We start from the raw sequence: 14445 nt of genomic DNA on the forward strand, positions 1-14445 counted from the left end.
TAAAGTCTACAAAATGCAGTCCACTCTGTTTGTTACATATTGTAGTTTTGAAAACAGAAAACTGTATCGAGATCAAATTTGAAAGGGCTTTACTATTTTAACGGGCTTTACATTGAGCCATAAAATAATGTATAAACGTAACAAATTAGCAAATTAAATCGATGAGAAAATGTGCATAATGTCGGCAAAAATCAATCTCGTTCCATCTTCTCCCACTGCCTGTCACTGGGCTTCCTCTCATTACCATATTTGGTAGTGATTGGAAACGCCAACCGGATGCTTCAAATTTATATATCCGGTGAAATATCGGGCTCGGGTTTATCTGTAGCTCTAGCAGCTTCGTCACTTCCTGTGTCGGAACATTTTTTTTTTGTTTGTTCTAGATTTATCATTCTACCATAACACAATCAGCAGGAATCATGCAGAATGCATTCAATAAATTGTCAGTGAAAATATATAGTGACGTATTTTTTTCTTAACGCCTCATGTCAAAGTTCATATTTTCCACGTGTCCCACAAGATGGCAGCCCGCAGTTTCTTATAGTCAGAAGTGAATTGCCCATAAGCAAATATCATTTGTCAGAGCTGTAAGAGCAAAAGTGAAGGTGATTTTGTTTGCTCTTCTGTATAGTAAGTCCTAGGCTAGCCGTTATTTTCAGTGCTAAATTATGCTCGTGCTTTTGGTCATTTGCTTTGCTCAATCTCAGCCACTTTGCTACACTCATTGTAACTAACTACTCCGTAAGATCTGCATAACTAAAGAAAGCAGTGCAGAAGTAGTGCATGTCTGATATGTGTATTTTCAAATGTCACTTATGAAATGCAGACTGATAGTCCAGATGAAGCACACTTTTGTTAATGATGTCCATTATCCCCCTCAAACAGAACATGACAGATGTTGGTGACACCCCAATGGTAGGTTCTCCATCACTGAAAGAGGAGAAGACATCTGACCCCAAAGAAGATGCAGTAGATGGGGTGAAAACAGATGAACCCAAAGCTGAAGGTGGCGGAGAAGAAGCAGCTTCTTCCGACCCTAATAATCTGTACCGCTACGTCCAAGCGGACCTCTTCACCTCTGAGATCTTCAAAGTGGAGATCCAGAACCTTCCCAAATTCATCGGTTTCAACGACTTGAAGAAGTTCCTGGAGAAGCATCGCCTTAACCCGCACAAGATCAAACTGTTTGGGAAGCAGACGTTTGCCTTCGTCACCTTCAAGAACGAAGAGGAGAGGGACAAGGCCATGAAGATGGTGCACGGCATGCAGTGGAAGGGCCGGGTGCTTAGTGTGCGCCTGGCCAAGCCCAAGGCGGACCCTATGCTCAGGAAGAGGGGGCGGGATGAGGCCGGGAGTGCCGGGCAGCCCCCCTCCAAGCGGAAGGAGGCAGAGGAGGACGAGGCGCCGCTCAGCATACAGATCGCCAACGTGGTGACGCCCCTGTGGAATGTGCCTTATGAGGAGCAGCTGAGGAGGAAGGAGCAGGAGGTGGAGGGGGTGCTGCAGAGACTGGCCAGGTACAGAGATGTGTATAGGCCCATGCCATGTGTGGCTTCTGGTTCACTTCACAAGAATAACCTCAAGTGGGGCATCGATAGGATTACTGCAGTCTATTGCATTATATCTGGTCTTATTATATCCTGCCATGAAAGACACCACAGAAATGTACTAATGAGATGACTTCATAGTTTATAGATGACTTTAAGGCCTTTATCTGGTCCTTCCTTTGCTCTAATGAACAGAACAATTGGACATCTTTATTTGAGTATGTCTTTAATAACAATTGCCTACAGAGAAGTCTTACTCAAACTACACAAAGGAAAACTGACTGTACATCATGTTATTATGTCCTCCCATTTTCTGTTCAGAGAAATAGGCAACACCAACAAAGCGATGCTGCCCTGGCTGTTTGTGCAGAAGGAGAAGTACAAGAGAATGTGTTGCCCTCTGGAAGAAATTCGCCCCTCTCCGTCACAGGTACAATGCAATACTGTAGAAACCTCTCTGAGTGCTGTTGTTTTGAGGATGTTATATTTAAGCAGTAAGGCCCAGGGGGGTGTGGTATATAGCCAATATGTTAGAGCAGATCACTGCACCTGTACATAGCCCATCTGTAATTAGCCCATCCAACTACCTCATCCCCATACTGTATTTATTTATTTGTCTTGCTCCTTTGCACCCCAGTATCTCTACTTGTACTTTCATCTTCTGCACATCTACCATTCCAGCATCCACCATGGCCTTTTATCTATTGCTCTTATCCTACCTCACTTGCACACACTGTATATAGACTTTTTTTCTACTGTATTATTGACTGTATGTTTGTTTATTCCATGTGTAACTCTGTGTTGTTGTATGTGTTGAACTGCTTTGCTTTATCTTGGCCAGGTTGCAGTTGTAAATGAGAACTTATTCTCAACTAGCCTACCTGCTAAATGAAGGTGTTCTCAACTAGCCTACCTGGTTAAATAAAGGTGTTCTCAACTAGCCTACCTGGTTAAATAAAGGTGAAAAAATAATAAATAAACACCACGCCAAAGGGCTGTTCATATGCACAATGCAGAGTGCCTGGATACAGCCCTTAGCTCTGGTATATTGGCCATATACCACAAACCCCTGAGGGGCCTTATTGAGATAATAAACAGGTTACCAACGTAATTAGAACAGTAAACAAGTCGTTTTGCGTCAGCCAATAAGCTTCCAGGGCTCGAACGACCTGTTTATAATAGGCCTACATATGGCTGCCTGCCCTGGCAACCTGGGGTGAACGTTTGCTGTCGCAGCTTGTACAGGTTTTCTGTGACTACATCAAGAACCTGAAATCATTCTGGCTTTTTTGTTGTGGGGTTAATTTAACTAAGTCCAGATGCACTCTGGCCTTTTGATCATCCTGCTGAAAATGAGTATATCAGCTACTAGCAAGGCATTTGACAACCTGGTGTCTTAATGAAATGCATACACTGACTGCAGTCCCTGCCTGGGTATGCACATGCTGAACTTTGACCGTAAGCATCCTTTGACCTTAAGCATCCTTTCCCTACTCTTATCATGCAGGTTGAATACAGGAACAAGTGTGAGTTTGTCATTGGTATTGGAGCGAATGAAGAGGATAAGACCATAGGCTTCAGACTGGGGAAGTACAAAGGGGGCTCCTGTGCCGTGGTGGGACCCTCAGACAGCATCCATGTCACCACTGAGGCCAAGAGAGTGGTCAGTGAGTTCCAGAAATTCATCAGGTATTAATGTCATCTTAATGAGAGGGAGGCCTCATCTCTGTCCTGCACTGATCCCGCCCTGATCACAGGACTCAATGCCACGTCTCAGTTAAATATTCTGGCCACTGTATCAGATCTGCCCTATATACACTATTTGACCTATATACTGGTTTTAGCATGCAACAAGAAGGAATCCAAAATAATGCTGCACACAGCAATACAATAGCCTGGTGGCCTCAGATCTGTTTCTGCTGAATAGACAACTTTTCTGGTTGTCAACTACACTGCTCAAAAAAATAAAGAGAACACATCCTAGATCTGAATGAATTAAATATTCTTATTAAATACTTTTTTTCTTTACATAGTTGAATGTGCTGACAACAAAATCACACAAATTATCAATGGAAATCAAATTTATCAACCCACAGAGGTCTGGATTTAGAGTCACACTCAAAATTAAAGTGGTGAACCACACTACAGGCTGAATCAACTTTGATGTAATGTTCTTAAAACAAGTCAAAATGAGGCTCAGTAGTGTGTGTGGCCTCCACGTGCCTGTATGACCTCCCTACAATGCCTGGGCATGCTCCTGATGAGGTGGCGGATGGTCTCCTGAGGGATCTCCTCCCAGACCTGGACTAAAGCATCCGCCAACTCCTGGACAGTCTGTGGTGCAACATGGAGCGAGACATGATGTCCCAGATGTGCTCAATTGGATTCAGGTCTGGGGAACGGACGGGCCAGTCCATAGCATCAATGCCTTCCTCTTGCAGGAACTGCTGACACACTCCAGCCACATGAGGTCTAGCATTGTCTTGCATTAGGAGGAACCCAGGGCCAACCACACCAGCATATGGTCTCACAAGGGGTCATCATCTCGGTTCCTAATGGCAGTCAGGCTACCTCTGGCGAGCACATGGAGGGCTGTGCGGCCCCCCAAAGAAATGCCACCCCACACCATGACTGACCCACCGCCAAATCGGTCATGCTGGAGGATGTTGCAGGCAGCCGAACGTTCTCCACGGCGTCTCCAGACTGTCACGTCTGTCACATCTGCTCAGTGTGAACCTGCTTTCATCTGTGAAGAGCACAGGGCGCCAGTGGCGAATTTGCCAATCTTGGTGTTCTCTGGCAAATGCCAAACGTCCTGCACGGTGGTGGGCTGTAAGCACGACCCCCACCTGTGGACGTCGGGCCCTCATACCACCCTCATGGAGTCTGTTTCTGACCATTTGAGCAGACACATGCACATTTGTGGCCTGCTGGATGTCATTTTGCAGGGCTCTGGCAGTGCTCCTCCTGCTCCTCTTTGCACAAAGGCGGAGGTAGCGGTCCTGCTGCTGGGTTGTTGCCCTCCTACGGCCTCCTCCACGTCTTCTGATGTACTAGCCTGTCTCCTGGTAGCGCCTCCATGCTCTGGACACTACGCTGACAGACACAGCAAACCTTCTTTCCACATCTCGCATTGATGTGCCATCCTGGATGAGCTGCACTACCTGAGCCACTTGTGTGGGTTGTAGACTCCGTCTCATGCTACCACTAGAGTGAAAGCAACGCCAGCATTCAAAAGTGACCAAAACATCAGCCAGGAAGCCTAGGAACTGAGAAGTGGTCTGTGGTCCCCACCTGCAGAACCACTCCTTTATTGGGGGTGTCTTGCTAAATGCCTATAATTTCCACCTGTTGTCTATTCCATTTGCACAACAGCATGTGAAATGTATTGTCAATCAGTGTTGCTTCCTAAGTGGACAGTTTGATTTCACAGAAGTGTGATCGACTTGGAGTTACATTGTGTTGTTTAAGTGTTCCCTTTATTTATTTGAGCAGTGTATATAGTTTCAACAGCTCTAGGACAATCAGGCTAGAAGAATGGGGGTGCTAGATGTAAATAATGTTATCACCTTCTTTTGACCCATAATTTGTTTATCTACACAGGACAACCCCATACTCAGTGTACAGCCCTGAGACATACGAGGGCCACTGGAAGCAGCTAACAGTGCGGACCACAAGGACCAAGCAGGCCATGGCTATGGTGTTCTTTAACCCACAGGTACAAATAAAACATTCTTCAATGTGGTTAATATTACATTATAAACTGGGTGGTTCAAGCCCTGCATGCTGATTGGCTGAAAGCTGTGATATCAGATCGTATACCACAAGTATGACACAACTTTTATTTTAACTAATCTAATTACATTGGTAACCAGTTTATAATTAAAATAAGGCGTTGCGTCGTGCAAAAGAACAGCCCTTATTGGCCATATACCACATGTTCTCGGGCCTTATTGCTTAAATAAAAAATATAAGCTCGGGCTGTGGTACAGAAATGTACACATTATGCGTTCTGATCTAAGAATCACTACATTCATCACTGGATTCTTCAGCTGAACAATATAAGTGTAGTGACTCTCCTTTCAAATCCTGTCATTTATTCTCGCCTTTTCTACTTTGCAGAAACTTGAGGAAAAAGAACTAAATGTCCTGAAGAGCTCTATGAAAGAGTATTTCACAGAGGGTGACGGGAAAGAGAGTGGTGTAACTGCTCTGTACTTTGTGTCAGAGGGACAAAGGTAAGATCATTAGAAAAACAACAATTTAATGGTGTGAGAATGCACATGGAAATGTTGTGATTGACAGATAATGTTGTATTCACTAAGGCAATCCCCTAACCCGGAGGACTTGCCGTGTGAGCTGGTAGCTGGAGAGGAGTGTATTCACGAGGAGCTTCTTGGCCTGAAGTTCAGGATATCCCCCCATTCTTTCTTCCAGGTGAGTATCCCATATCACGTATCGTAGCTGTAGAGTCTTCATCCTATTTACTTACCATCTTCGGTCCATTTGGCATAGTTTTTAAAATTATATTTCATTATATTGAGATAGTGTATGTTGTATTTCCTCCCCCATTTTAAGAGCCTCCAAGTTAGTGTCTCTGAGGTACAGCACTATGAACTCTGTTCTATAGCTGTAAAATACAGTGGGTATCATAATTGGATTTCTTCACATTTTATTGTTTCAAAGTGGGAATAAAAATGATTTAATTGTCATTTTTTTGTCAACGATCTACACAAAAGACAAATTCTAACTTTTTAAATATTAATGAAAAATAAAACACTTGATTGATTAGATAAGTCTTCACCACCCCTGAGTCAATACATGTTAGAAACACATTTGGCAGTGATTACCGCTGCAAGTCTTTTTAAGTCTCTACGAGCTTTGCATACCTGGATTGTACAATATAAAACTAATTCAAGATGTTGGTGGTCATAGCTTGACAGCCATTTTAACTCAAAAAGCTGATTTAAAAAAAAAATATATTTTTTATTTATTTTTTATTTCACCTTTACTTAACCAGGTAGGCAAGTTGAGAACAAGTTCTCATTTACAATTGCGACCTGGCCAAGATAAAGCAAAGCAGTTCGACACATACAACAACACAGAGTTACACATGGAGTAAAACAAACATACAGTCAATAATACAGTAGAAAAATAAGTCTATAAAGAATGTGAGCAAATGAGGAGATAAGGGAGGTAAAGGCAAAAAAAAGGCCATGGTGGCGAAGTAAATACAATATAGCAAGTAAAACACTGGAATGGTAGATTTGCAGTGGAAGAATGTGCAAAGTAGAGAGAACTAATGGGGTGCAAAGGAGCAAAATAAATCAATTAATACAGTAGGGGGAGAGGTAGTTGTTTGGGCTAAATTATAGATGGGCTATGTACAGGTGGAGTAATCTGTGAGCTGCTCCATTTAAGTAAAGATTTAAGTCAAAACTGTGACTTGGCCTCTCAGGAAAATGTACTGTCTTCCTGGTAAGCAACTCCAGTGTAGATTTGGCCTTGTGTTGTAGGTTGTTGTCCTGCTGAAAGGGGAAATCATCTCCCAGTGTATGGTGTGAAGCAGGTTTTCCTCTAGGATTTTGCCTGTGCTTAGCTCTATCTCATTTATTTTTATCCTGAAAAACTCGCCAGTCTTTTCCGATGTTAAGCATACCCATACCATGATTCAGCCACCACCATGCTTGAAAATAAGGAGGCAATTACTCAGTGATGTGTTGTTGGATTTGCCCCAAACATAAGGCTTTGCATTTAGGCCAAAAAGTGTGTTCCTTTGCAGTGTTTCCTTTCAGTATTATTTTAGTGCCTTGTTTTTCACTGTCATTTACAGTGTATTCAGAACCCATGACCGTTTCCACATTTTGTTATGTTGCAGCCTTATTCTAAAATGGATTAGATAAATAAATACATCTTCCATCTACACACAATGCCCCATAATGACAAAGTGAAAACAGGTTTTTACAAATGTATTACAAATAAAAAATTGAGCTCAGGTGCATCCTGTTTCCATTGATCATCCTTGAGATGTTTCTACCACTGGATTGGAGTCCACCTGTGGTAAATTCTATTAATTGGACATTTGGAAAGTCACAGACCTGTCTATGTAAAGGTCCCACAGTTGACAGTTATCATGAGGTCGAAGGAAGATGGCGCCGACAGTGATGGTCGCCTCGCTTCGAGTCCTTAGGAAACTATGCAGTATTTAGTTTAAAAAAAAATGTATTACATTGTTACCCCAGGAAATATTATTACATACAGCCAAGAATAACTAGCAAGGACTGCTCCCCCCCCTCTCCTTCTCCATGGCTGACTTGAGTAAAACTCTTAAACGTGTTAACCCTCACAAGGCTGTTGGCCCAGACAGCATCCCTAGCCGCGTTCTCAGAGTATGCGCAGACCAACTGGCTGGTGTGTTTACGGACATATTCAATCACTCCCTATTCCGGTCTGCTGTCCCCACATGCTCGAAGCTGGCCACCATTGTTCCTGAACCCAAGAAGGCAAAGGTAACTGAACTAAATGACTACTGCCCCGTAGCACTCACTTCTGTCATCATGAAGTGCTTTGAGAGACTAGTCAAGGATCATATCACCTCCACCTTACCTGCCACCCTAGACCCACTTCGGTTTGCATACCGCCCCAACAGGTCCACAGACGATGCAATCGCCTGCACACTGCCCTATCCCAAATATAATACCTATGTAAGAATGCTATTCATTGACAACAGCTCAGCATTCAACAACATAGTATCCTCCAAGCTCATCATCAAGCTGGAGGCCCTGGGTCTCAACCCGTCCTGTGCAATTGGGTCCTGGACTTTCTGACGGGCCGCCCCCAGTTGGTGAAGGTAGGAAACAACATCTGCACTTCGCTGACCCACAACACTGGGGCCCCACAAGGGTGTGTGCTCAGCCCCCTTCAAACTCCCTGTTCACCCATGACTGCGTAGCCAGTCATCAAGTTTGCAGACAACACAACAGTAGTGGGCTTGATTACCAACAACCACGAGACAGCCTACAGGGAGGAGATGAGGGCACACGGAGTGTGGTGTCAGGAAAACAACCTCTCACTCAATGTCAATAAAACAAAGGACATGATCGTGGACTTCAGGAAACAGCAGAGCGACCACCCCCCTATCTACATCAAAGGGACAGCAGTGGAGAAGTTGGAAAATGTTAAGTTCCTAGGCGTACATATCACAGACAAACTGAAATGGTCCACCCAAACAGACAGTGTGGTGAAGGCGCAACAGTGTCTCTTCAACCTTAGGAGGCTGAAGAAATTTGGCTTTTCACCCAAAACTCTGATAAACTTTTGCAGATGCACAATTGAGAGCATCCTGTCAGGCTGTATCACAGCCTGGTATGGCAACTGCACCACCCTCAACCTCAAGGCTCCCCCGGTGATGCACAATGCATCACCGGGGGCAAAACTACCTGACCTCCATGGCACCTACAGCACCCGATGTCACAGGAATGCCAAAAAGATCAAGGACAACAACCACCCGAGCCACTACATCCTCTCACTGTCAACTGCGTTTATTTTCAGCAAACTTAACGTGTAAATATTTGTCTGAACATAAGATTCAACAACTGAGACATAAACTGAACAAGTTCCACAGACATGTGACTAACATAAATGGAAATGTGTCCCTGAAAAAAGGGGGGGATAAAAAATCAAAAGTAACAGTCAGTATCTGATGTGGCCACCAGCTGCATTAATTACTGCAGTGCATCTCCTCCTCATTGACTGCACCAGATGTGCCAGTTCTTGCTATAAGATGTTACTCCACTCTTCTACCAGGGCACCTGCAAGTTCCCGGACATTTCTGGGGGGAATGGCCCTAGCCCTCAACCTCCGATCCAACAGGTCCCAGACGTGCTCAATGGAATTGAGATCCAGGTTCTTCGCTGGCCATGGCAGAACAATGACATTCCTGTCTTGCAGGAAATTACGCAGAGAATGAGCAGTATAGCTGGTGGCATTGTCATGCTGGAGGGTCATGTCAGTCCGATAACGCTGTGACACACCGCCCCAGACCATGATGGACCCTCCACCTCTAAATCGATCCCGCTCCAGAGTACAGGCCTCGGTGTAGCGCTCATCCTTTGACGATTAACGCAAATCCGACCATCACCCCTGGTGAGACAAAACCACGACTCGTCAGTGAAGAGCACTTTTTGCCAGTCCTGTCTGGTCCAGCGACGGTGGGTTTGTGCCCATAGGCGACGGTGTTGCCGGTGATGTCTGGTGAGGACCTGCCTTACAACAGGCCTACAAGCCCTCAGTCCAGCCTCTCTCAGCCTATTGCGGACAGTCTGAGCACTGATAGAGGGGTTGTGTGTTCCTGGTGTAACTCGGGCAGTTGTTGTTGCCATCCTGTACCAGTCCCGCAGCTGTGATGTTCGGATGTACCGATCCTGTGCAGGTGATGTTACACGTGGTCTGCCACTGCGAAGATGATCAGCTGTCCATCCTGTAGTGCCGTCTTAGGCGTCTCACAGTACGGACATTGCAATTTATTGCACTGGCCACATCTGCTGTCCTCATGCCTTCTTGCAGCATGCCTAAGGCATGTTCATGCAGATGAGCAGGGACACTGGGCATCTTTCTTTTCGTGCTTTTCAGAGTCAGTTGAAAGGCCTCTTTAGTGTCCTGAGTTTTCATAACTGTGACCTTAATTGCCTACCATCTGTAAGCTGTTAGTGTCTTAACGACCGTTCCACAGGTGCATGTTCATTAATTGTTTATGGTTAATTGAACAAGCATGGGGAAACTGTGTTTAACCCCTTTACAATGAAGATCTGTGAAGTTATTTGGATTTTTACGAATTATCTTTGAAAGACAGGGTCCTGAAAAAGGGACGTTTCTTTTTTTGCTGAGTGTATATATACTGTGTTTTATACCATCTATTGCACTTTACCTATGCCGCTCGGCCATCTCTCTCATCCATATATTTATATGTACATATTCTCATTCACCCCTTTAGATTTGTGTGTATGAGGTAGTTGTTGGGAAATTGTTTGTGCAGTAAGATCTAACAAGTAATCTGTCGGAACTACACTCGCGTTAACATCTGCTAACCATGTGTATGTGACCAATAACAGTTGAATTGTCTGTAGAGCTCCGAGACAGGATTGTGTCGAGGCACAGATCTGGGGATGGGTACCCAAACATTTCTGCAGAATTGAAGGTCCCCAAGAACACAGTGGCCCCCATCATTCTTAAATGGAAGTAGTTTGGAACCACCAAAACTCTTCCTAGAGCTGATCACCCAGCCAAACTGAGCAATTGGGGGAGAAGGGCCTTGGTCAGGGAGGTGACCAAGAACCAGATCGTCGCTGACAGAGCTTCAGAGTTCCACTGTGGAAATGGGAGAACCTTCCAGAAGGACAGCCAATACTGCAGCACTCCACCAATCAGGCCTTTATGGTAGAGTGGCCAGATGGAAGCCACTCCTCAGTAAAAGGCACATGACAGCCTGCTTGGAGTTTGCCAAAAGGCACCTAAAGACTCTCAGATCATGAGAAACAAGATTCTCTGGTCTGATTAAACTAAGATTGAACTCTTTGGCCGGAATGCCAAGCGTCATATGTGGAGGAAACCTGGCACCATCCCTTTGGCGAAGTATGGTTGTGGCAGCATCATGCTGTGGGGATGTTTTTCAGTGGCAGGGACTGGGAGACTAGTCAGGATTGAGGGAAAGATGACCGGAGCGAAGTACAGAGAGATCCTTGATGAAAACCTGCTCCAAAGCACTCAGGACCTCAGACTGAGCGAAGGTTCACCTTTCAAAAGGACAACTACCCTAAGCACACAGCTAAGACAATACAGGAGTGGCTTCCAGCTATAGCCCGAACTTGAAACCAATCAAACATCTCTGGAGAGACCTAAAAATATCTGTGCACTGACGCTCCCCATCCTACCTGACAGAGCTTGAGAGGATCTGCAGACAAGAATAGGAGAAATTCCACAAATACAGGTGTGCCAAGCTTGTACTGTCATAACCAAGAAGACTCCAGGCTGTAATCGCTGCCAAAGGTGCTTCCACAAAGTAATGAGTAAAGGGGTATGAATACTTATGTAAATGTGATATTTCAGATGGTAATAGTTTATATATTTTCAAAAATGTCAAAAAAATATTTTTTTCTTTGTCATTAGGGGGTATTATGGGGGTGGGGGTGGGGGGGTCAATTTTAGAATAAGGCTGTAACGTAACAAAATGTGGAAAAAGTCAAGGGGTGTGAATACTTTCTGAATGCACTGTTGGTCATTATTGTAGAGTCACTACAATGTTGTTGATCCATCCTCAGTTTCTCCCATCATAGCAATTGAACTCCAATGGCCTCATGGTGACATCCTGAGTAGTTTCCTTCCTGTGCTGCAGCTCAGAAGGATGACTATCTTCAATGTTTCTGGGTGGTTTAATACGTCATCCACAGCATAATTATTAACCTGACCATCTTTAAAGAGATATTCAATGTCTGATTTGTTATTGTTACCCATATTCCAATCACTGCCCTTCTTTTATGAGGCTTTTGAAAAGCTTCCTGGTCTTTGTAGTTGAATCTGTGTTTGAAATGCAATACTTGACTGAGGCATATTATAGATGTTGTATGTATGGGGGACAGAGGAAGAGGTAGTCATTCTAAAATCATGTAAACCCCTATTTTTTGACATAGTGAGTCCATGTACACTGAACAAAAATATTAAGCAACATGCAACAATTTCAAGGATTTTACTGAGTTACAGTTCATATAAGGAAATCAGTTAATTGAAACAAGTTCATTAGGCCCTAATTTATGGATTTCGCATGACTGGGAATACAGATATACAGTGGGGCAAAAAAGTATTTAGTCAGCCACCAATTGTGCAAGTTCTCCCACTTAAAAAGCTGAGAGAGGCCTGTAATTTTCATCATAGGTACACTTCAACTATGACAGACAAAATGAGAAAAGAAAATCCAGAAAATCCCATTGTAGGATTTTTTATGAATTTATTTGCAAATTATGGTGGAAAATAAGTATTTGGTCAATAACAAAAGTTTATCTCAATACTTTGTTATATACCCTTTGTTGGCAATGACAGAGGTCAAACATTTTCTGTAAGTCTTCACAAGGTTTTCACACACTGTTGCTGGTATTTTGGCCCATTCCTCCATGCATATCTCCTCTAGAGCAGTGATGTTTTGGGGCTGTTGCTGGGCAACACGGACTTTCAACCCCCTCCAAAGATTTTCTATGGGTTTGAGAGAAATAAGCATTATGTGCATATGGAAAATCTATTTTCCCTTTTGACATTATTGCGTATCCTATCCATTGACCCACAAAAATCACAATTATATTTCAATCCCATGTTGTAACACAGTGAAAAAATGCAAGAGGAATGAATACTTATTATACTCACTGTATGTCATTGACCAGGTGAACACAGGGGCAGCTGAGGTGCTGTACTCAGCTGTAGGAGAATGGGCCCAGCTGGACAAGGACAGCACTGTGCTGGACGTATGCTGCGGGACAGGAACCATTGGCATCTCACTGGCTAAGGTACTATAGAGAACAAGAGAAATGTGTTCGTTGACTTATAAATGAACACACATGGCATCCTACATACATAACAAGCAGGGTTGGGGGTCAAGCGCATTTCAGTTAAGGAAGTAAACTGAAATGGTATTTAACACAACCCTGATTACAACTGTATGGATCAATCCGTCTGGAAATGGATTAGTCCCTTTCTCTGTTGACATTATGAGTCGCACCCTGTGTCCTCCAGAGGGTGAGGAAGGTGATTGGGATAGAGATGTGTCAGGAAGCAGTGAAGGATGCCAAAGTCAACGCGAAGATCAATGGTAAGAGGCTTAATCATATTGGTGCCTGGCATCAACTGCCACTTGACCAATGAGGCCAGAAAGAGTTAAGCCTGACATACAGTACATGTTCAAATCTAACATCTAAAATCATACATATCTAATATCTAACTCTGCCTAATCAATCCCCAATACATTTGCTCTAGTGCTATGAGAGAGAACCTGACTGTGACTGAAATATTTCAGGGCTGAGTAATATTGAGTTCCACTGCGGAAAGGCTGAAGACGTGTTCCAGATGGTGCTCAACGCTGTCGTATCCCCCAGCATCACCGCCATCGTGGACCCACCGAGAGCGGGCTTACGTATGTTACAAAATATACTGAATCAGTTTGTCCATGCACTGTATATTTCAATTGAGTGACAGTAATTGTCTACCATCTAGATTCAAAGGTCATTCTGGCAATCAGAAGAGCAGAGCATCTGAAAAGGCTGGTTTATGTGGCATGCAATGCCAAGGCAGCCATGAACAACTTCATAGAGTGAGTATAATACCCTATCCTTTTCATTCTGCAAGTGCAGCCCAAACATTCAGTATGTCATCTCCATGGGGATTCTTCTGGTTCTAAATTTGATCTGTGTAGTCTGTGCAGGGCTCCCTCCAACCGTGTACGTGGAGCTCCGTTCCGTCCGGTGCGGGCAATGGCTGTGGACCTCTTCCCCCAGACCATGCACTGTGAGATGCTGCTGCTCTTTGAGAGGGTGGATTACAGCTCCAAGAGCAGCAGTGAGAAACCTGAAGAAATTACCCAGGGCACTAGCGAGAAGCCAACCACCACAACTTAATAGCACAACCTTTGACCCTTTACAGTCTCACTATCTGCTCATTAAGTTCAACTGTTTTCTACTTAATGTTCTACACGTTAATATGTAATCAACGTTATATGGATTCTGTAGTTATACTGTACCATTAGGGGCAGGATAACACTGCATTTCAGTTTTATTTTAATACTGCCTTGCTATGTAATATTGTTTTACAACTTAAAAATAAAAAGATCCCAGTAAAATAAGCCCTTGTTGATGACTAATAC

General features: G+C 43.8%; 1 protein-coding gene across 2 annotated transcripts; it reads left to right on the forward strand.

Annotated features, from left to right (window-relative positions):
- Positions 1 to 308: 308 nt before the first annotated feature.
- Positions 309 to 14421, forward strand: trmt2a (tRNA methyltransferase 2A). 2 transcript variants are annotated; one of them, XM_021621883.3, is made up of 12 exons: positions 309 to 605; positions 886 to 1517; positions 1869 to 1977; positions 3055 to 3236; positions 5151 to 5265; positions 5670 to 5785; positions 5873 to 5984; positions 12974 to 13096; positions 13323 to 13398; positions 13603 to 13719; positions 13800 to 13896; positions 13999 to 14421. In XM_021621883.3, the coding sequence occupies exons 2-12, from the start codon at positions 889 to 891 to the stop codon at positions 14198 to 14200; spliced, it is 1878 nt and encodes a 625-aa protein (XP_021477558.3). In that variant the 5' UTR covers positions 309 to 605; positions 886 to 888; the 3' UTR covers positions 14201 to 14421. The 2 variants fall into 2 exon arrangements, with proteins under 2 accessions (XP_021477558.3, XP_021477559.3); XM_021621884.3 differs by having other exon boundaries at positions 350 to 630.
- The last annotated feature ends 24 nt before the right edge of the window (positions 14422 to 14445 follow it).

Source organism: Oncorhynchus mykiss, chromosome 11 (assembly GCF_057628025.1).
Source record: "Oncorhynchus mykiss isolate SJ-2025 chromosome 11, ASM5762802v1, whole genome shotgun sequence".
NCBI lineage: Eukaryota > Metazoa > Chordata > Actinopteri > Salmoniformes > Salmonidae > Oncorhynchus > Oncorhynchus mykiss.